A 21,978-nucleotide genomic window follows, 5' to 3' on the forward strand; every position below is an offset into this window, starting at 1 on the left:
TAAATGTAGGAGAATGGAGTCTGGGTGGGTTGCGCTTCAGTGGGTTGGTGTGGACTTGTTGGGCCGAAGGGCCTGTTTCCACACTATCTAAAACAAAAATCAGCATTCACTTATTTTGAAAAAAATATTCTTAGGTATAATGTTTTTTCCAGTTCTTCCTCAACTGTGTAAGAACGGGGAGAAATTAAATTGTATATTACATTTGTAATTCCTTATTGAGAGAACATGGAGAGATGTACTCAGATGATGGACTTGTGTATTGATTAAATGTCATTTGTGAAAATTACAAAAGGTCAGAATTACCATGGTGAGGAAAATAACTAGCAAGTATACATCATTACAGTCAGTTGATCTTCTCCTATTTTGGTATTTAGTTATCAGGTCTCCTGCACAGGTCCCAGACCTCTCATCTTTTCAATCTTAGTCGCTTTCTTGCCTCAAGCTCAAGGGGAGTCTACCATTCCTGGGTGCAGGATGAGAGCACGGGTAATCTGTCTCTCTGGACATTGAAAGCAGGAGGGATTATAGGCAAGAGAAATAAATTGAATGAAGGCCCATGCTCGGAAGGAGTTGAATAGCTATGCAGTTGTGCATGTGTAAAGCAACGATGGCCCTTTAAATCATTGCAGTGAAGTAGAAGAGGGGCGGTGTGGTATAAAATCAGATTTTGATATAAGGGAAATCAATTCAGCAAACCTTAACTACATAGGTGACTGATCAAATGTAACAGAAAAAATGAGATACATGATTCCATACTTAAATCAAATCACAAGATGAGGACTCCAGTAGGCAAATGAGACAATTAATAAAACACCCAAACTCTTTTGAAAAGTAGTAGTATGACACATACTAGCAGTAATGTCAACTTATTTGAAATTTGAAGGAAACAAACAAAAAAAACAAGGAAATGAGAAAACTGATGTCTGATAGAGAACTATGCAATTAAAACAAAAAGAGGAAGGCTGATAGTCAAATGTTCTTGCTCATCTGACCAATTTCTACTTATGACAGAACCATGCAGAAAAACAGAACTAAGGTTCTTAATAAATTACACTTGTTTCAAGTAAAGGAGGAAGATATTTTTGCTGATAACTGGGAATCATCCTGTCCTCATAGCAGCTGAGATAATAAAGTCATGAAAGACACTGATTTGTTTCCTCTATACAAGCAAAGATCTGGACACTACATCTGACGTCAATGTGTGTGCAATTTTCAAAGAACAGTTACATAGCAACCTAAATATTATACACAGATATATTTAATTTCTTTATATCTTGCTGTAAACAGTTTAATGTATGTGACAGAGAACTGGAAATACTGGGAAAATTCCATTGCAAAAGATGTGCCTTATGTGTCAAGCAGTCATGACTTCAAGCATCATATTCAGAAGTTCTAATATTTCCTTTCATTTATTCTTGAGGGAAACAAAATCACAAGCCCTCTTCTGAAGAGCCAGAAGCACTTGTAATACATTGAGTATACTAGTATTAAATGGGTGATCATGAATGTAAAGGAATATCAAGTTTTCTTCTGTGAAGCAGAAAACCTAACTTCAGGACAATAAGACCACCTGAATTAAAAGTGTGTCACAATGTACTAAAATAAACAGAATTACAGAGAGGTGCCACTAAGATCTTATGAAAATAGCCCAGCAAAACAGTATTAGCAAATAGGACCTAAAGTCCCATGCTAACAGCAATTTCAGTTCATTTGAATGTAAAAAGAAACCAAAAATAAAACGCAGTATGAGGAAATTTGAACCAAACGTAAGATCGGGTAGCTATAATGAGGCAGACACACCTACATAATCTTTTCCTGGAAAAGTCCTTTATATGAATTCTAAATTCTACACTTAGCTGCTTAATGAATTATTCTAGAAATCAGTTTCATCTCTTACCGTCCAAATTTATCTTTTTTGTTGAAATCAGCTCCACTATTAAGCAACAGATTCAAACATTCCAGATTTCTGGAAAATAATATACAGCAAAACTAAGTTGTAAAACTATATTCAAATTCCGCACACATACTGATCGCACTTTAAATAACAATCATTAACTGTATAAGCACAATTGTTTCTAGCAAGTTTCACAGTTGCCTGTGCTGCCATTACCAATTATTACATTAGGATTCTAGGGAAAAAGAACGTCACTAAAGCATCCCTTTCTTCTAAGACTTACAGGTCTAATAGGTTTCGAAACACCCTTTCCTCCCTGATGGGATACAGCTCTATGGGATCAAACTTACAAATATTAGCAAGAGAAGAACTTTGTTAACTACTCAAAAGACATGACATTGATTAAATCAGATGACCTAAACTTGGGACATGGAATCAGTATTGTTAAATACGAACAGGATGGCATTTTGAATATAGTAAATGGCAATAATTATACTCCACATTAAAGCAGCCTCAATGCTAGGTTGTAACAGAGGGATTTTTGCAGTAAATATACACAGATCTTTAATGACAGAACATATGGACCGGTGGGGCCGAATGGTCTGTTTCCTAGCTGTAATTGCTATGAGGTTCAAACAAGCACTCTGTCTAAATGGCCAATATCCATAATTAAATCAGGACAGGGTGATTCCCTCAGCAAGAATTACTGAATTGAGATCACGAGTGGGAATTCTATCTACGTCCCTCTTGAACTACAGCCAACAAAACAAACTATTTTTGTTCTGGTTAAAATCTGTTGAGCACAGACCCGAGATCAAAAACGATAGCTTGATACACTCATGTGTGACTTAATAACTCAGTCATTGGGAAACCACCCTTTCACAAGATATTCAGACTATTTCTAGAATTTGCAGAATGAATTTCAATGTCTTTAAGGTTAAGACTATTTTTGAGCAAGTATAACCTCCTAATATGGCAAAGGTATTGAACAGGAATAAACAGCAAAATGGTATATAACAAGATGCCTTAATAAATGCTTTCCTGATCAAGGTCATGTATTGTAATTAGCCAGTCTCCCACACAGATAATGGTGCTAGTTACTTGTAGGTTCCAACTGCTGCTCTGAGAGGCATAGGGATATAATTATGATCACGACAGTACTGTTGAGGGTTCAGTGCTATTGACTCAAAGAGCACAAGGTCATTACTCACCCTCCAGCAGCAGCCGCATGAAGACAGGTCCTGCCAAATTCATCTGGGGTGTCTATATCAAAACCTGTGCAATGAATAAGATGTTTGTGAAGCTATAAAAGGAACCCATCCATTCTGCCAAACTATTACTAGAATTTTTAAAGCTGTAACCAGTGCAAGCAGACTTAACAAACTGAAAGTAATTTTTTTTTTGTATTGTTGAACAACACAGAATATTGACCACACCAAATCTTTGAAACAATCAAGTGACAACTCCTATCCATACACGACTGATAGTCTGGTACAAGCAGTCCCCAAGTTGCAAATGGGTTCTGCTCTGGAGTCTGTTTGCAAGTTGAACACAATGCAAGACAATGTAAAGCATCTGTTCGTAAGTAGAAGTATTCATATGTCAAGTCTTTAAAATTACATCCCTGTATGGGATCATGTTTGCAAATTGTATTCACTTAACATAATCTAACATTATGTCACAACATATAAGATACAGAACTTTTATTAGAACATTGAGAGATTAGGGCAGTGATGTTATCACTTGTCTCAACTTGAGAAAGAAAATTATTTATATTAAGGTAATCAGTATACAATAATTGTTCCAGTCAAGATTAGATTAGATTAGATTAGATTAGACTTACAGTGTGGAAACAGGCCCTTCGGCCCAACAAGTCCACACCGACCCGCCGAAGCGAAACCCACCCATACCCCTACATTTACCCCTTACCTAACACTACGGGCAATTTAGCATGGCCAATTCACCTGACCCGCACATCTTTGGACTGTGGGAGGAAACCGGAGCACCCGGAGGAAACCCACGCTGACACGGGGAGAACGTGCAAACTCCACACAGTCAGTCGCCTGAGTCGGGAATTGAGGATATTATTTCCATGAAATCCCCAATTTATGATGGCAAGGAAGTGATAATACCAAGTTCCTGCAGTCCATTAACTTGCTTACATAACACAAGAAATTCAAATGCATTAAGTATTTGCATTACATACAATAATCAGCCATATTTGCTCATACTTTTTATCTTTGTATTTATCTTTTATTTTAATCCATCTCTATGTTACATAACAATCAAAAAAGTGCACGCAATTTTGGGGTGTGGAAGCCTAAGGAAGATAAATCAGGTAATAGTAAAAGGTGCAGATGTTTCGATTGGTTCATGATTTTTCACCATAAAATGATCACCCGTTCATTCTTGAATCAACTATTGTGTGCTGAAACAAAGAGAATTAAGGATCCAATACACAAAAATAAACAAGGTGATTTCTTTATTTTTCAATTGCCCAGTGGGCAGCTGAGAGTCAACCACTTTGTTGTGGGTCTGGAATCACATGTAGGCCAGACCAGGTAAGGATGGCAATTTCCTTCCCTAAAGGACATTAGTGAACCAGATGGGTTTTCCTAACAACTGGCAATGTCGCAATTAGATTCCTAATTCCAGATACTTATTAAATTCAAATTCTATCTTTTGCCATGGTGGGATTTGTACCCGGGGTCTGTGGAACATTACCTGCGTCTCTGGATTAATCACTAGGCCTTTGCCTCCCCTTAGGGGGAGGATACAAGAGCATTGGAATTTTGTTTTCAAGAAATGGGATCTGGATTAGGTAGGCCAATGGGCTGAGGAGTGGAAGATGGAGTTTAATTTAGATAAATGTGAGGTGCTGCATTTTGGAAAAGCAAATCAGAGCAGGACTTACACTTAATGGTAAGGTCCTAGAGAGTGTTGCTGAACAAAGGAGTTCAGGTTCGTAGTTCCTTGAAAGTAGAGTCGCAGGTAGATAGGATAGTGAAGACGGCGTTTGGTTTGCTTTCCTATATTGGTCAGAGTATTCAGTACAGGAGTTGGGAGTTCATGTTGTGGCTATGGTGGACATTAGTTAGGTCACTTTTGGAATATTACATGCAATTCTGGTTTCCTTCCTATCGGATGTTGCTGAACCTGAAAGGGTTCAGGGAATATTTACAAGGATGTTGCCAGGGTTGGAGGATTTTAGCTATAGGGAGAGGCTGAATAGGCTTGGGCCGTTTTCCCCTGAGCGTTGGAGGCTGAGGGGTGACCTTATAGAGGTTTATAAAATCACGAGGGACATGGATAAGATAAATAGACAAAGTCTTTTCCCTGGGGTGTGGGAGTCCAGAACTAGAGGGCATAGGTTTAAGGTGAGAGGGGAAAGATATAAAAGGGACCTAAGGGGTAACATTTTCACGCAGAAGGTGGTGTATATATAGAATGAGTTGCCAGAGGAAGTGGTGGTGGCTAGTCCAATTGCACCATTTAAAAGGCATCTGGATGGGTACATGAACAGGAAGGGTTTGGAGGGATATGGGTCAAGTGCTGGCAAATGGGACTAAATTAGTTTAGGTTATCTGGTTGGCATGGTCGGGTTAGACATAAGGGTCTGTTTCTGTGCTGGACATCTCTATGACCCTAAATGGTAATGCACACAGATCGTGGGTTAGAAAGTCATCTTGTGCAGTAGCATACAACTGGCATTATTAGTTAAGTGCTGGCTGTACTCCAATGGAATTAAATATTATTTTATTAAACATTATATTGTTTGCTATGGATCTAATATTTTGCATCACTGCCTGAGGTGAATTTCTATCCCCATATCTGGTGTATCTCAAAATGTCTTTGCTTCATGAGCCAGCAGCAGGGAATGGCCAGACAGGGAGTAGAGACTAAATAATTATTCTCACTAGGGTATGATCACAAAGTTAAACTTTTAGTTCCAAATTAATTATAAATACCTGAGGACAATAACTTTCGACAGCAATCAGAAAACCCACTTAAGGCTGCTAGATGTAGTGGAAACATTCCGTGGACACCCCGACTAGAGGGGAAGAAACAGAATTGTGAAGTGCTTTAAGTTATTCATCATCACATTATTCATGGAATCAATAAATACAAAATTCTAATCAAGAAAACAATCTTTTTGGCAGAGTCAGAATTAGTTACAGCATTAAAAACTGCCATTCAAATATCAAATTCCATCGTGTCAACAAATGCTTTAAATTACTGTACACTGACTTTTTGCTCTATCCCAATAGTTAGCCACTCTCTTCTATTGGGCAAAAGATAGCAAACAAAGTTTGAAAACACAACAGATTTAAGAACAGCTTTTTTCCCGCTGTTATCAGATTAACGAATGGACCGCTTATATTAGCTCTGATTTGTCTCTACACCTCTGTAGCTGTAACACTACATTTTGTATTCTGTTCTGTTACCCTGATGCACTTATGCAAGATATGATTACTCTGGTTAGCACGTAGAACAATACTTTCCACTGTATCTAAGTACATGTGACAATAATAAATCAAATATATGTTGGCAAAATATATAAATTAAAACAGAAAAATAAGGATGACTAAATGCACATTATTAATCTTAGCTATGTGTTGAGTAAACAATTGGAGAAGTAACAACTTGTCCTCAACCTGTGGAGGAATGAAATCTCAGCATTCAGTTCTTAGATCATCTTGCTTACTGCCTCAATTGCTGACAAATCAATATATATGAAGTGCCATGGATACTTTTATATACAATTCTGAAAAGTAACTTTTTTCTTCAGGGGTAATAAACCTTGCAGAAATAGTTGTCCAAGCAACCCTCAGTAAATAGTACCTCCAAATATCTTTGACTTCAGAAACATAGAATTGATCATTTAATGAATTCTTCGAGGAGAAAGTGAGGTCTGCAGATGCTGGAGATCAGAGCTGAAAATGTGTTGCTGGAAAAGCGCAGCAGGTCAGGCAGCATCCAAGGAATGAAGAAGGGCTTATGCCCGAAACGTCGAATTTCCTGTTTCTTGGATGCTGCCTGACCAGCTGCACTTTTCCAGCAACACATTTTCAGCATTTAATTAAATCACCTGGCATAGGAAGTGGGTTGGTACTTTGAAACTTTTCTTACCTGTTGGATTGCATCTATTTTCTATATTCTGAAATCCCCTTAAATGTCTGATACTGTTCCTATAAACCTATCCTTTGACTTAATTTGGTAATTCACTTCATTGAATTTTGCTTTCATGCTCTCAATTGTTTTTATTGAAATTTTAAAAAAATCTTGCACCCACGCTTTGCTCATTCAAACCGAATACAAAATTCAGTCATGGCTGCTATTACTTAGTAGCACCTTCACTGTGGCATCAATAATTAATCCACTCTCACTGTACAACACCTGGCCTGGCATAGCCTGCTTTCCAGTCAGCGACTGAGCATGCTGTTCTGAGAAGCTATCTTCAATAAATTCTATAAGTCTTCATTTAGACTACCTTTGCTCGCCTGACTTTTCCAACTGATACATAGATAGCGTCTCCCACGACAATCGCTGTGCCTCTCTCATTTCTTCCTTTATTGTTTCTGTTCATGGCCCAACAGTGACTTCTTGCCTTTATCATTTCTCATCTGTTTCCATATCTTGATTTCCTGAACTTAAGAGTTCAATTCTTGCAATTATGCTACGTACCAGAACCACCCCACGATCTTTACTTAGGAGAAAGTGAGGACTGCATGTGCCAGAGATCTGAGTCGAGAGTGTGGTGCTGGAAAAGCACAGGTCAGGCAGCATTCAAGCAGGCTTATGCCTGAATTCCTGATGAAGGGCTGATGCCCGAAATGCCAATTCTCCTCATCCTCGGATGTTGCCTGACCTGCTGTGCTTTTCCAGCACCACACACTCTTTACTTCCTTTCCTATAATTCCTAAATGTCCTTTATCCATCAAGATTCAGGTCCTTATTCATGTCCACCTCCATCCGTTGCTGTAATGGCTATCAGAATGTGCTTACTCATTTCTCTTTGCATACTCAGTTCATCAGTTCCGCTTCATGTCCCACAAGTATTCACATACAAAGCCTCTAATTTTATCCTTTTACTCAGTATAAACTCCAGTTTCATCTGTTGTTTGACTTTTAGGTTTATACTCTCTATCCATTCCTATCACTGACCATTTATCATTTCCCATATTAAAGTCACTACAGTCTGAGGACTATACAGCTGCTCTCTCTTTAAAGAGAGGCAACTAGGGGTGATTTAATCTGAGAGCCACCTCATCTCAGGTGAGGGGAGAGTTTGGGATGGTGAGATGTTCATGGTAACAGCCAGTGTGGAAACTGAACCTGCGCTGTTGATATCACTCTGTATCGCAAATCGGTCATCCAGCCAAATGAGCTAACCAATCCCATATTTAATAGCTCTCCCTTTTGTTTTGACTCTACTTACAACATTTTACAGACATTTTGGATTAATGAATGATCGGTTAGATAAACTGAGACTAACATGTTCTATGTATTTGTATTAAATTTACCCCCAACATTAGATGGAAGAGCCTTCAAAGTGCCAGCTCCATTTTCTGGAGGTGCTTTCCAAATCTCTCCTTTCCTTTATTAAATCTTTAAAAACTTTCCCAGAGCCTATAACTTTGATCAAATGTTTTGTTTTTCTTTATTCATTTATGGGAAATTGGGCATTGCTGGCTGGCCAGCATTTATTGCCCATCCCTAGTTGCCCGAGAAATGGTGGTGATGAGCTGCTTTCTTGAACCGCTCCAGTCCACTTGCTGTGGGTTTACCCACAGAGGGAATTCCATGATTTTCACACAGCAACAGTGAAGGAACGGCAATATACTGAGTGGCTTGGAGAAGAATTTGAAGTTCTGAGGAAGGGTTACTCGATCCAAAATGTTCACACTGATTTCTCTCCATAGGATAGCACAATGGCTCAATGGTCAGCACTGAAGCCTCACATTGCCAGGGACCTGGGTTGATTCAAGCCTCTGGTGGCTTTCTGTGTGGAGTTTCCCCTGTCTGCATGGTCTTTCTCTGGATGCTCTGGTTTCCTCCCACAGTCCAAAGATGTGCATGTTAGGTGAATTGACCATGCTAAATTGCCCAGTGTTCAGAGATGTGTAGCTTAAGTGCATTAGTCAGGGGAAACGTAGAGTAGTAGGGGTTTGGATGGGTTACTCTTTGGAGGGGTGGTTTGGACTTGTTGGGCCAAATGGCCTGTTTCTATCCTGTCAGGATTCTATAAATAAAAAGATGCTGCCAGACCTGCTAAATCTTTCTAGCAATTTCTATTTTTGTACTTGAAGGTGGTGGTGTCCCCATGTACCTGCTGCCTTTTACCTTCTAGATGGAAGTGGTTGTGCGTTTGGAAGGTGCTGTCTAAGGATCTTTAGTGGATTTCTGCAGTGCATCTTGTAGATAATTCAACACTGCTGCTGCTGAGAGTCAGTGGTGGAAGGAGAAGATGCTTGTGGATGTAGTGCCAATCAAGTTGGCTCCTTTGTCCTAGATCTTTACTAATTCTGTTATCTTTACTGATTCTCCCATGAAACTGCCTTTTCCTTTTGATTCTTTTCCTCTTATTTTATCTGGAGTTTCCATTTTAGAAACAGGCTGAACGATAGTTCTGTTGGAAATCACACTTAATGAAAACTTAGAAAAGCAGTGGAATTATTGCATGTAATCTAGTCAAGACTAAATCTACAAATGTTAAGTATTTAAATTTAAAAATTAAAATGAAATTCTTTCAATATTGTATACCCAACATTAGAATGAGAAATCACGGGACAGGAAAAATAAACAGTTCCCACCAAACTCAGCCATTCTGTCAACCATACATAATCCATCTTCCTACGGATTCTACTACATTGTAACCTGTGAGGGATGTTCAAAAGAAATGTCTATAATTTTAGACACAACTTTATTAAGAATATTAACACAGTAAGCTTAACAGAATCATTCTTGGATTTAGAATCTTATGTTATGGCACAAGATTTATTAAATTGAATTTCTGTAAGAATTGCATAAAGGATTACTCATGTGTCCACAATAGTGAGTGATACCTCCACCATGCTAATTAGTCATTTAAAATCAGGTCAAAACCCAGATCTTAGTACTCTCCTTGGCAACTTTAACCACACGACAGTCAACTTCAGACACTGAATCTGTGCTGAACTATTTAATTGTAACCACGACAGTGGCAAAGGTACAAAATACCTCACCTGGTGGCAAAGTGAGAGACCTTAATCACTGTCCAGGTATACCTGATTGAACCACACAGAAATTTCAAATGAAGACAAACTTGGGTTCAGCTCTGACACTTCTACAGTTGAACTACCTACCGACTCTATTAAGCTCACATACAAAGGCATTTGGGCGGATACTATCTAGCAGAAAAGTCAATTACTGTTACTCACTTTGCAGTGTCTGCTCCACTGGTGATTAGAGTGTTTATAAGAAGTTCATGTCCATATCGCGCAGCTATATGTAATGGAGTATTACCATTCTTATCTTCACAATCTATTTCTGCACCTACAGAAGAAAAAATAATTCATGACCATAAATATAAATAAACATGAGACTGGTTGTTTTATTTAGTTGTAGGATGTTTCTTCATCCAGAAAATGGCCACAATTCCTTCCTCATCAATTCTTCCAACTTAGCAAATTATACTCAATCTTGGCACTGTTTACCATTAGCAAAACCAAATCTCATGATTCATACCAACAAACCAGCCTATCTTCATTTGCATTGTACTGCTCATCTACACTTTTACCTGTGTTCCCACTGCCTCGACTCCGTTGAAACCAGTACTCAACCTTTCATCATTTCAAACCTGATTTATTTTAATCTCTCCTTACTAGTGATTCATTGCTCAGCCTCAAACTAAACTTTCCCAAAAAAAACCTCTCCTACCTATGGTAAGTTTTGCTTACTACTTACCTTATCACCTATGAACTATATTTAAACTAATGCATTAAATTTAAAATCATTATCCTTGCCTTTCAATCCCTGACAGCTTCTCTTTCTAAATCTTGTCATGCTTTACATCCTTTGGCTTTGTGCATTGTTTAGTTCTTTGACTATCGCCACGTACCTCACCATTCATGCCTCCCAGCTTCACTGACCATTTATGTCACTTCATTTTGGTCTCCCTCTGTAAATCCCAATACCTCCACTTCCTTGTTCTACAGTACCTTACTTGCCAAATAGCTACCATCAGTTCTGAGGAAGGGTCACCAGACTTGAAATGTTAACTCTGATTTGTCTTCACAGATGCTGCCAGACCTGTCGAGCTTTTCCAGCAACTTTTGTTTTTGTAGGTAAGTAGAATTACCTATTCTAATTTTATCCCATGACTTCATATCCATTGCTCCAATTCATTGAAGGTAGCTATGGTTTTCATGTTCTTTTATTTCCAATCAGATCTCAAAATTGTAAGGATACAACTGTTGCCTTGCTTCAAGATTATTTTTGGCAACTAATAAATGTAAGGCAATGGAAACATGTATTATCTAACTTCAAAAATATGCTTTCCTTTGGACTCACATTCTGTACGACAAGTATTATATATGTGCTTTGAAATAGTTTTAAAGCACTCCTATGGCTTGTTTTGAGAAATTAGCTTTTGCTTTTAATTTTGCTAAGGAGATTAGATTGGTGATAGCAGTAAATTAAAGAAAACATATCATTGTCTATTGGTCTGTTTTTCAGAGAAACCTAGTTATCATTTCTATTGCACGTCATCAATAAAGTTCTTTATTATTCATCGAGGGAATGTGACTTTGCAGATATCCTTGTGCTATAACTTATAGTTAAGTGATCAGGAAACACAAGCTTGTGTGTGGAAATGTCACCTATAAAAAGCAATCAGAGGATCCTTATACACGTTGGATAGGGCAAATTATTTCCCTTTCTTGAGCTATGCGTGGTTTTGGCAGCAGCAGTAGTCACTAAAGCTGGGCAAGGTATCATTCCAGTAACAACACTTGTGAAACAATTCAGAGGTGATTGCATATATAGTAAAACTGGACTTGTTCACCATTGGTAGTAGTAACATAATATTTTATATCACTAAAAATCTTGCATCATTATATCATGCCTTTTAAAAGGTTAGACATTTACTGTGCTTTGACCTGTAATACAGTAATGAGCCTACTATTCTGATTGCTATCACATGGTTAGCATAGATTAACCAGATATTCAATGTTTTTCTTAGAATTTTATATATTTGTATTTTTAAAAAAATATTGACTGCAGCAAATCGATTTGCTCAACCCCTCTGCATTAATTGACTGAAAGCTTTGCCACTGACTCAAGCACTATATTTAATCTAGTTCTTCTGCCTTGCTGGTCTCAATTTTACAAGGAACGAATTTGTTCATCACCTCTATACCAGATTAAAATTAAATATACAAAAAGAATAATTTAAAATGCAGAGGAAGATTATATAGACAACAAAAGTCTTGAAATGCATAATAACTGATTTAATGAATGGGTCAGTTACCATTCTGAATGATGGTCTGTGACCTTGAGAATCTGCCATGAATTGCAGTCATGTGCAATGGAGTCTTCCCGTCTTTACTCTACATCAGAATTAAATGAAAATGCATTATCACTGGGCCAGCAATACATATCAACATACATAATAGCCTGTACACTCTATTTTTCCATTATCACAAATTATTTAAATATCATTTAGCATTGATAATGACCAGAAAATTGAAACTGACAGCTTATTCATTCTTTATATTGTACAGAATCAAATGTCAGTTTTCTTTCTTTAACTGTGTTATCTAGAGGGTAATCCATGTAATGTAACCATTCAACTAAAAAGGATGGTATTCAGCGATGAAGAAAGCTCAATGCGCAGTGAATTACCCATCCACAAGAGAGATTCTTAAGTAGGTCAGGTATTCCACATGAGATGTTTCTAGGTTCCACTACACACCATTGGGACCTATATTTTGAGGTCATGCTGCATTTTACTATGAACAGATGCATATTCCTGTTAGTTTTATTTGTCTCACTTCATCCACTGCAAAAAGCTCCACTGCCTTTACACGAAAATAGACTGCTTAGATTTCACCAATAAAAACAACTTGGAGGATATTTACTGGATGTGAACAATGCACTTAAAGAACTGACAAACTGCGCACACATTGGTCTCAGGACGAATTAATAAACAGAACTTTAAATGCCAATACCAGACAAAACCATGACATTGAACCTCCACATTAATTCTTACATTCATCATATATTCTTCATATATTAACTACTTCTGAAAGTAAGAGGTGTCATTGACAGAATTAAATCTACTTTATGTCAAACAATTAAGTTTAAATCTGCCTCAAAAAAACCCCAGAAATGGCTATATCCATAAAACATAATAAAATCAAGTTGCTGTAAAGGAAAATTCAATTGGGGGGGGGGCGGAATCCATTTACTGAATTCCTGGATTCGTATGTTTCATTGGTTTATGGTCTTAAATTGTCCAATGTAAAGCTTTCAAATCCACACAGTCTTGGGGTTAGTATCAGAATTAAAATCAATCAAGCCTTCAGGTCTAGTAAACAAGGCAGAGATTATATGAAGTGATACAGTTCATTAGAATAATTATGGCATTATGAAATGATATGACGAATGTCAGACAGAAATAGCGTAGAGGATCAGCCTAATCATCTCAGGATATGAAAACTGGTCAAGGTGTCTTGATGATTTCTAAGGTAACATTCTATACAGAAATAGGGAAAGGTATTACAGTCTAACAGAAGCAGCAGATAGGTTCTAGATACCGCAAGGTATATGCATTAGGCATCTACTGGCTCTTTGGTAGACCTATCCAATTTATGCTATTTTGTTCTCTATGATCCCATAAAGTTTTCCCTTCAAGTCTATTTCATTCTCTTTTAAAAGCATGGCAATATTTTCAGTCGAAAATTTACTGGTCAGAAACATCAGTTGTCAGAAATTGCTTTGTTAAAACAACAATGACCCAAGCAGTTGGGTCATCAGCGTTTTATGAAGGGTGCAGAAACATAGAAGATATGGTAGTTGAGTAAGTAAAACAGCTGTTATTACTGCTTTATATTACGTCATCGCCTTTTAATGTTTGATTTAAATATTTATATCTTTGGTGTTTTCTGTTTCACATACCTGTGGTAAGGCATTCAAACCACAAATGTATTATAATTGAGAAATGACTCATCGAGCATTCTGGGTTGAGAGGTTACATTGTTTTACTATTAAAATTACAGCCCCTCCTCTCTTTCAGATACTGCAATACAGATCACTCATTATGTTAGAAAAAGCTTTGACACATTATGAAAGAATAGCAAGAAACAGAGCAATAAACTTTGACAGTCAACAATTATACACTAAATAATAAAACATTAACGGAAATTTTGGATGTCTCTACCACACATTCTGGGGGTTACTACTGAGCAGAAACTGACATGGACTAGCCATATAAATATAGTGGCCACAAGAGCAGGTCAGGGTCTAGGAAACTTGCAATAAGTAATTCACCTCTACTCCCAAAGCTTGTTCACAATCTGTAAGGCAGAAACTAGGAATTAGATGGAAAACTCGCTCCATCACTAACATTTAACAGTAGATGGCCTGCAAAGATTCATCAAGACTCCATACACAGACCCAAATCCACTACTACATTTGCAAAGGATAAGGGTATCAGATACATGGGAACACCACCATGTGCAATTTCCCCATCTAACTTGGAAATATACTGTCATTTCTTCAGTGTCATTGGATCAAAATCTGAGAACTTCCCCTCAGTACTAGTCACTGGGGAGCACTGTGGACTGTCCCCAGTGTTGGAAGCAGCAGTTCAAAAAACAGTTCACCACCACCTTCTCAAGGACAAATAGGAATGGGCAAGAAATTCAACCTGACCAGTAAAGCCCATACCCCATCAATAACAAAATGAAAACCACAGTTACATAAAATCTTTGTGAATGGAAAGACAGAGTTGTGAAAGTGTTACAATACCAGACCATTGTTTTCTTAAAAATGATATAGTATACAAATGGAATATTACCGATATATAAATAATAAGTTATTACATAAATAGAATTTCTACAGGGATTCCTCAATTTTGAATTCTGAATGAGCCCCAGAAAAATATTTATTGGTGCTTCTCCAGGCTATTAGCTAAGTGTCTGCTAAAGCTACTCAGAGAGATTGGGAATCCCTGAAAAATTATGGATGACTATGTTCAGTCTTTGGATCCTACATTAGAAATTATTTCAAAACGGTGGCATGGATGCAGTAAAGATTTATTTAAAAGCTACTAGGAATAAGCAGTTTTAGAGAAACTGAGTTATATTTCTTAGAAGTAAATTCGCTAAGGGTTCAAAGATTTTTTTTAATGGACTTTGATGAGGTAAACTGGAAAAAAAACTGTCAAATAGCAATAAATCACAACTAAAAAAAATCAAGAGGTTAGATAAAGTTCTTTGAGGGTTATGAGAACATAAATTCCCGACTTAGAGAAGTAGTGGGAGCAGAACTAATATTAGCACTGAGTGAACAAATCAAAAATGATTAATGTACAAAATTGATGGATAATGGAACAAAATGGATGGCTCTTTCAGAAATCTGATATGTTTTATGCACCAAGCAGTTCCTTTTTATTCACTAAATCCTACAATTCTAATTTAAATCGAACTTTTCCTCTAACATTTTACTTACACAAATAAATGTCTAAATTTGTCAGCAGTCAGACAGTGAAAACACCAACTCCTTCCCACATTTTTTAGAAAATGCCATGCATCATGACAGGTGGTTTGACTATACTTTGGGCATCAACTTTGTCATACAGCTACCCATTACATTGGTGGTCTAGAGTTTACATTTAAATTAATTAAAATTAGATCCAAGGAAAATTCTAAACAAAAATGTTTGCTCTGAGCAATGATGAAAAAGGCCGTTTAAGGGTTTAGTAGACAAACATAACCCGGATAAAGAATAAAGGCTTACATCCACATATCACCTTTCAGAGTTACCAAATCATAAAACAGTCTATAGCCAAAGATGAACTTTACAAGTGAAATACCTGTTAAATATCAGAAATGCTTGTAGGATCGAGTAAAAATCCCCAACATCTAAAATACTGGATTAGACTCTGAATTTTTTCCAATATCTTAAATACTGAACAAAAGCTCTGACTTTCCAAAACATTTAAGAGGTAAATGAAAACTGGAATGAGTTCTGTGAAGAATACATAAACAACCCTCAGAACTGAGATGGCTGTCTGGAACCATTGTTCAACCTGGAATTCCAATTTACACCTTGTAAGGCTGCAATAACTGAAACTAACGTTTACACTGAGGGCTACCTAGCACAGACACTATGGGACATACAGAAACACTGCTTCAGTCGAAATCCATTCAGAGACACCAGGCATTCACTTCAATCAAAATCCATTCATACATACACTTAAGGATCAGGAAACCAATGGACTTCAGAAGAAACACCAGAAACACAATTGACACCACAGATTTGATGGGAGATAATGGGACACACTGTTTATATAACTGCCAGCCCTGATCTCACCCAAGCGGAGAGTCTTTTTCAACACCAACCTTCCACACAAACAGCTTCCCACACGGGTTTCCAGCCCTGATAAGCAGCTTCGGAACGAAGAACCACAAAGGCCAAACCGAGAACCAAGAGCAGGGAACCTGAACCAAAGTCCTCATCGGAACAAAAGACATTTTTGGGGGAGAGGTGAACCAGAGCTTCCCGAACAACAACAGCTACCAGGCACAGGCCTGTTCCAAATCAAGAAAACTGAGGGTAAGAACCTCAGTAACCGGGCGGACTTTAAAACTGTCATTTCCTAAGTGGTGCATTGAAACTCTCAAGACCCTAAAGTTCTGATCTCATTAGCAGGAGGTGGTGACAGTGTATTGGGACCCCAAGGTTAGGAAGCCTGACTAAAGATTCTGTAATTAAAACTGTTGTATGGGGCATAGTAGTGTTTAATCTAGCTAATACATGTATTTAATAGCATTGCTGCCCTGTGTATAGTTGTTTGTGTCAATTTCCTTGCTTATTGCATTTACCTATATTTCTTATGTTATACATACCTTTTATACTGTAAATAAATGCAGAGATTTTTTTGTCCTGAAATACCTGTCTACTATCTTCTTCATTTCACATTCCCTAAATAGGTCCAATGTCTAGAACCAGGATCTGGGGATGATTTGAACCCCTTAAAAATCAGGAAATTACTGATTAGAAACTAGAACACTATATGCTGCAACTACTTTGCACAAAGAAAACTCTCAATTGAGAAGTGCTAATCATTAGATAATCTGCTTTTGTGTGATATTGACTGAGAGATAAAAATAGGCCAAAGCACAGATGCTAACTACCTTACCAGTCGTTGCAGTGGTGTTGTTGGAGCTTTATTTGTTAGCCACAGAGTATAAAGAGGACCTTGGTTTGAAGTCTCAAGCTAATATCTGTGACAGCACAGGACTCCATCCATATAGTGCTGCAAAAGCAGACTCCTACTTCTGAGTCACAGTTGACTAGTACTGCAACCCACATAGACCAAAGGTTGTCATCTGATATCACAATGGCTTCCTCTGTACTTTTGCATCTCAAAAGTTCATCACCAGGGTAAAATGAACTATAAAAAGCTTTATATCCAGGTGGAATAATGATTAGTTATCCTCGAAACCTCAATTCTTTCTTACATTGGAAATAAATAGACAATTTCAAATACTTCTGCTTACGACCTAATATCCTCAATATTCTTCTGGAATTTTGGAAACTGTTAGTCTATTCACTGTTAGAACACAGATTTCTGCCATTCTCTCTCTTGTGTAAACAAGGTTGGCAAGTTTATGTTTTGATTTGATTAAGGTCCAGTAATCTTTCCTTTTTTTAAAGTAGTCACAGTTCAAGATCCCAAGTACTTACAAAGAAAATAAAGCTACAAGCTCCCACAGCTTGGAAAAAAAACCAACAATACTAAATTGAAAATACTGCTTAATAACTTCCTTCAGCTCACTCTCAGCAGCAACGAACCGTCCATGATTCCCAGGTCTTCCTTTCAGTCCTAACCTTTTTCCACAGCATGCAACCACCACACCCACAGATATTCCTCAAGCCTTAACTTAGCAGCAGGACCTCTTCTGCTTCAGCACTGGCTGGTTCCAAACTAGAACTGACTCCTCTTTTGCAAAAGAATTCTCAGATAAACTGAATCCAGAGCATCTTCTTAAATTCTACTCATCACCATGACAACATAGACTGCTCCATACTCCTTAAAATGACCTTAGGTGGTGATTTTAAGCTACATTAGTTATGGCTCCCTTCGGACCGCTAGTACTACAAACTTCTCAAACACTATACACCTGCTTATTTATAACTTTCTTCTATTCAGGTTATATTAGGTAAACATGGTTACCATCTGAATTGTCATTTGTTTTAGGTGTTCTGGCACTCATTAAAACCCAGTATTTTAATTACTTTACCTTGCCAACTATTAACCTCTTAAATCAACATAACTCCAACCTTTTCAGTACAATAGACTTCAAAGTGCTTCAGTTATGTTTAATGTATTTTCTACTTAAAACTTTTAATCCTAAAACAAAAGAAACACACACACACCACAATTTAGATATCTACAATACCATTCAACAATGGGGACACACTTTAATTTCTAACAATAAACTGATTGTTTCAGGCATACGTCAAAATAGGTCCCATTCCTGATGAAGGGCTCTGGCCCGAAACGTCGAATTTCCTGTTCCTTGGATGCTGCCTAACTTGCTGTGCTTTAACCAGCAACACATTTTCAGCACATGATGAAACAGGCCCATTTTATCCTAAAATAGAGTTGTGTCTCAAAAAACAGTAATCTTATAAAACTCATAACTGGAATAGCACAATATACAAAGCAGGTAAGAAATTAATTTAAACCAATGCTGTATTAGTTAATCTCAGGGCAGAGAGTTTCACTTTTTATACAATTGAGAAAAGTCTAAACCTTAAGGGAAAACCATTGCCAAGATTGATAAGAGTAAGAGAACTCAAGATAAATAAAGTTGCAGTTGTTAAGATGAGTTTGGATTTTAAAAGTTGAAGATGGAAGTGAAGACTGAGGCTGATAAAAGTGTTGGGAAACAAAATAAACCAGAATCGGCAACTATACAAAGAGACTTGATTACAACATAGCAGCTGTTAGGAAGAGCAGACTTAACCACTAACGGATATGAAGAACCAATCAGCTACCAGACATATAATAGATGCATGCTAGACATAAGATTTTAATATTAAATCAGATGCCAGCTTTAGATCAATGCTGGTAATTTTACATTTCATTTATCCATTCATTCCTATGAGATTTGATGACATAATTTGTGTTGGAAACTCATTCAAAATTGTTGCATTGTCAAAGACACTGCATTTTGATGAATGTAAAAGACCCTATGGGCTATTTAAAGAACAGGGAGATCTTCTGGAGTGCTGGCATTTCCTCAACTAGCTTTATTAAAAATAGATTATTCAGTCATTTGTCATCTTGCTGTTGTTGATATTGACCGCTGTTTTTGTTGGTCAATCTTAGCTCCCGTGTTTGCCCAACAGTAAAGTAACATTATTTGAGAAATAAACCGATTTGATGCAAAGTGCTTCACACACCCTGAAGAAATGAAAGAGGTTACATAATGAAAGTTTTATTGTTCTTTTTAATGACATCGATTTAATTTTCAAACAAAATGAATTAATTTTGCTTTTAAATTTAAGCAAACATAAGATACAAGAACTGGTGTTTTATCTCACTGTTTCCATTTTTAGGACTAAAGTTTTGATTCAGTTTCAGGCCACACATTCAAGTCTCATCTCTGTCCTCACATTATGTTTAAATATTTTCAATCTGGTTTCAACCAAGGATTTCATAAAACAAAATGAAAAACCCTCAACACAAGTTGACACTATCGGCTACTAGAGGAAACAGAAAATTCAGCCTGGTAAAATTCCAGCACGCATCAAAAGTTGGAATTGAGATATTGTTGCAGCAAAGCAAAGGAACATCAATTCTATGCTACATTCAACAAATACTTCCTGGCTCAATACTGACATCCTTCACAGAATTATCAAATTTACAATTTTAAATATATGCACTATTATGCTTTTAGGAAAACCATACAAAATAGGATAAGATGGAGGATTCCTGATGAAGGGCTTTTGTTCGAAACCACAATTTTCTTGCTCCTGGAATGCTGCCTGACTTGCTGTGCTTCTCCAGCACCACTCTGATCTAAACTAAGATAGAGGCAGTCAAGTACTGGATGAGTTACAGTTTAAGTGAAAAGCATTGCATACGGCACTGGAGAAATCAAGCTTGGAGGTGAAGCAGAGTCTTGGTTCTGGTGGAGCTGTACTCTAATGGAGGCTCTGTAGGTTGTTATGCTCGACCTTTTGTTTTGTCAAAAAGAAATCCAAACTCCCAATTATGTACTAAAAGGATGAAGGAATCCTACTACACAAGAGTCAAACAAGGTAAAAACTAAATAGCAGGGTTGGGAGAGAGATCACAGGCTCCAGTTCTTCTCCTCTTCCTAGCACCCTTATTCCTGCACCCGTAACCCACCAACAAATGCCATCCCAGAAGAAAAATCAATTGTGGATGTTACCCACACTGTCCCACTTTCACAAATAGCAAGGTGCTATTGCCCTTTCTCCTGATCTTGCTTTCTCACCTGTTCCATTGCTCCTTTCAATGACATAGAACACTCTAGCACTGCTCAAACCCAAGTGCCACATGATCACATTGAAGTGTGCTCTCTACAGCTTTATCATTATCACTGGAGTTAGTCCAGACCCATCTGTGTGCATTTGCATCTGCTCTAACAGGGTCAGGGCCTTATGATGGAGCTCGACCAATTGGTGCACATCTGTGCAGACAGTAGTGTCCCATCTGTTTCCTGTGAAGTCATAAATAGCCTATGCCCAGAGCCTGTTGATTCATGAAAAAGCAGTATTTGAGTAACAATCTAAACCTAACTGCACTGGACACAGGGCTCATGTTTGTTCAAAACAGCTCTGGGATTTGTTCAGAAGTATATGGAGTAAATTTTCTCTCCAAGACTAAGACCATTTCTGTTTTGTTTAGTAAAAGCAAAAATTATTATCTTTGAAATGAGCTTGAGCCGACCTTCCCCACTTCTGGGACAGGCCCCAGTGTTTTGCACCTTGTGTGCCTGATTCTCCTAGGCCTTGCTATATTCAATTTTACGTAACTATATTCTATACAGTAGAATCAGCGTGAATTATCAGGCAGAATATGGATGATCGTAAACTATAAATTATAAATTAAATGCCAAACAGAACTAAGATGGATCTCATGTCGGCACGGTGGCACAGTGGTTAGCACTGCTGCCTCACAGCACCAGAGACCCAGGTTCAATTCCTGCCTTAGGTGACTGACTGTGTGGAGTTTGCACGCTCTCCCCGTGTCTGCGTGGGTTTCCTTCGGGTGCTCCGGTTTCCTCCCACAGTCCAAAAATGTGCGGGTCAGGTAAATTGGCCATGCTAAATTACCCGTAGTGTTAGGTAGGGGGTAAATGTAGGGGTATGGGTGGGTTGCGCTTCGGCGGGTCGCTGTGGACTTGTTGGGCCGAAGGGCCTGTTTCCACACTGAGTAATCTAATCTAATCGGCTTATAGTCCATTCAGCCATCAAACCCAGTCACAACATTCTTCAAAACTCTGTCTTCCTCGCAAATGTTTTCAATTCTTCTTCAGTGATTTAACATGATCCTTAAGCACATAACCAAGTTGGACTGCCCAGGCACAGACTTCGCCAAAAACGGGACATGTCTGCAGAGCTTCACCAACTCGGTTTACAACAGTCTGGATGGTATCTTCAATACAATCCTATCTTCAAGTAACAGAAACACTTACAGCAACTATATCTTTGCTTACCCTTTGCTTCTGCACTTGGCCTTTGTCCTCTTGATTTGCACCACTGGATTAATTAACTACTGAGCTCTGAGAGCTTTTCTATGATTTCAACCAGAAGTTTTATTTGCAATTTCAGTTTCC

At 37.8% G+C, this 21,978-nt stretch overlaps 1 protein-coding gene across 4 annotated transcripts in view; it reads right to left on the reverse strand.

Moving 5' to 3' along the window:
* LOC132815748 (serine/threonine-protein phosphatase 6 regulatory ankyrin repeat subunit A) overlaps nucleotides 1–21,978 on the reverse strand; it is a 196,115-nt gene that overhangs the window by 48,565 nt on the left and 125,572 nt on the right. For all 4 annotated transcript variants that reach the window (XR_009644702.1, XM_060824871.1, XM_060824872.1 and 1 more), the window contains exons 9-13: nucleotides 12,405–12,483; nucleotides 10,315–10,429; nucleotides 5,863–5,945; nucleotides 3,106–3,169; nucleotides 1,898–1,966 (exon numbers count right to left, since the gene is read on the reverse strand). Coding sequence is in view for 3 of the 4 variants with exons in the window: in XM_060824871.1 (XP_060680854.1) it covers nucleotides 1,898–1,966; nucleotides 3,106–3,169; nucleotides 5,863–5,945; nucleotides 10,315–10,429; nucleotides 12,405–12,483 (410 nt within the window). In the remaining variant the exon portion in view is untranslated. The remainder of the gene's footprint in view (nucleotides 1–1,897; nucleotides 1,967–3,105; nucleotides 3,170–5,862; nucleotides 5,946–10,314; nucleotides 10,430–12,404; nucleotides 12,484–21,978) is intronic.

Source organism: Hemiscyllium ocellatum, chromosome 5 (assembly GCF_020745735.1).
Source record: "Hemiscyllium ocellatum isolate sHemOce1 chromosome 5, sHemOce1.pat.X.cur, whole genome shotgun sequence".
NCBI classification, from domain to species: domain Eukaryota; kingdom Metazoa; phylum Chordata; class Chondrichthyes; order Orectolobiformes; family Hemiscylliidae; genus Hemiscyllium; species Hemiscyllium ocellatum.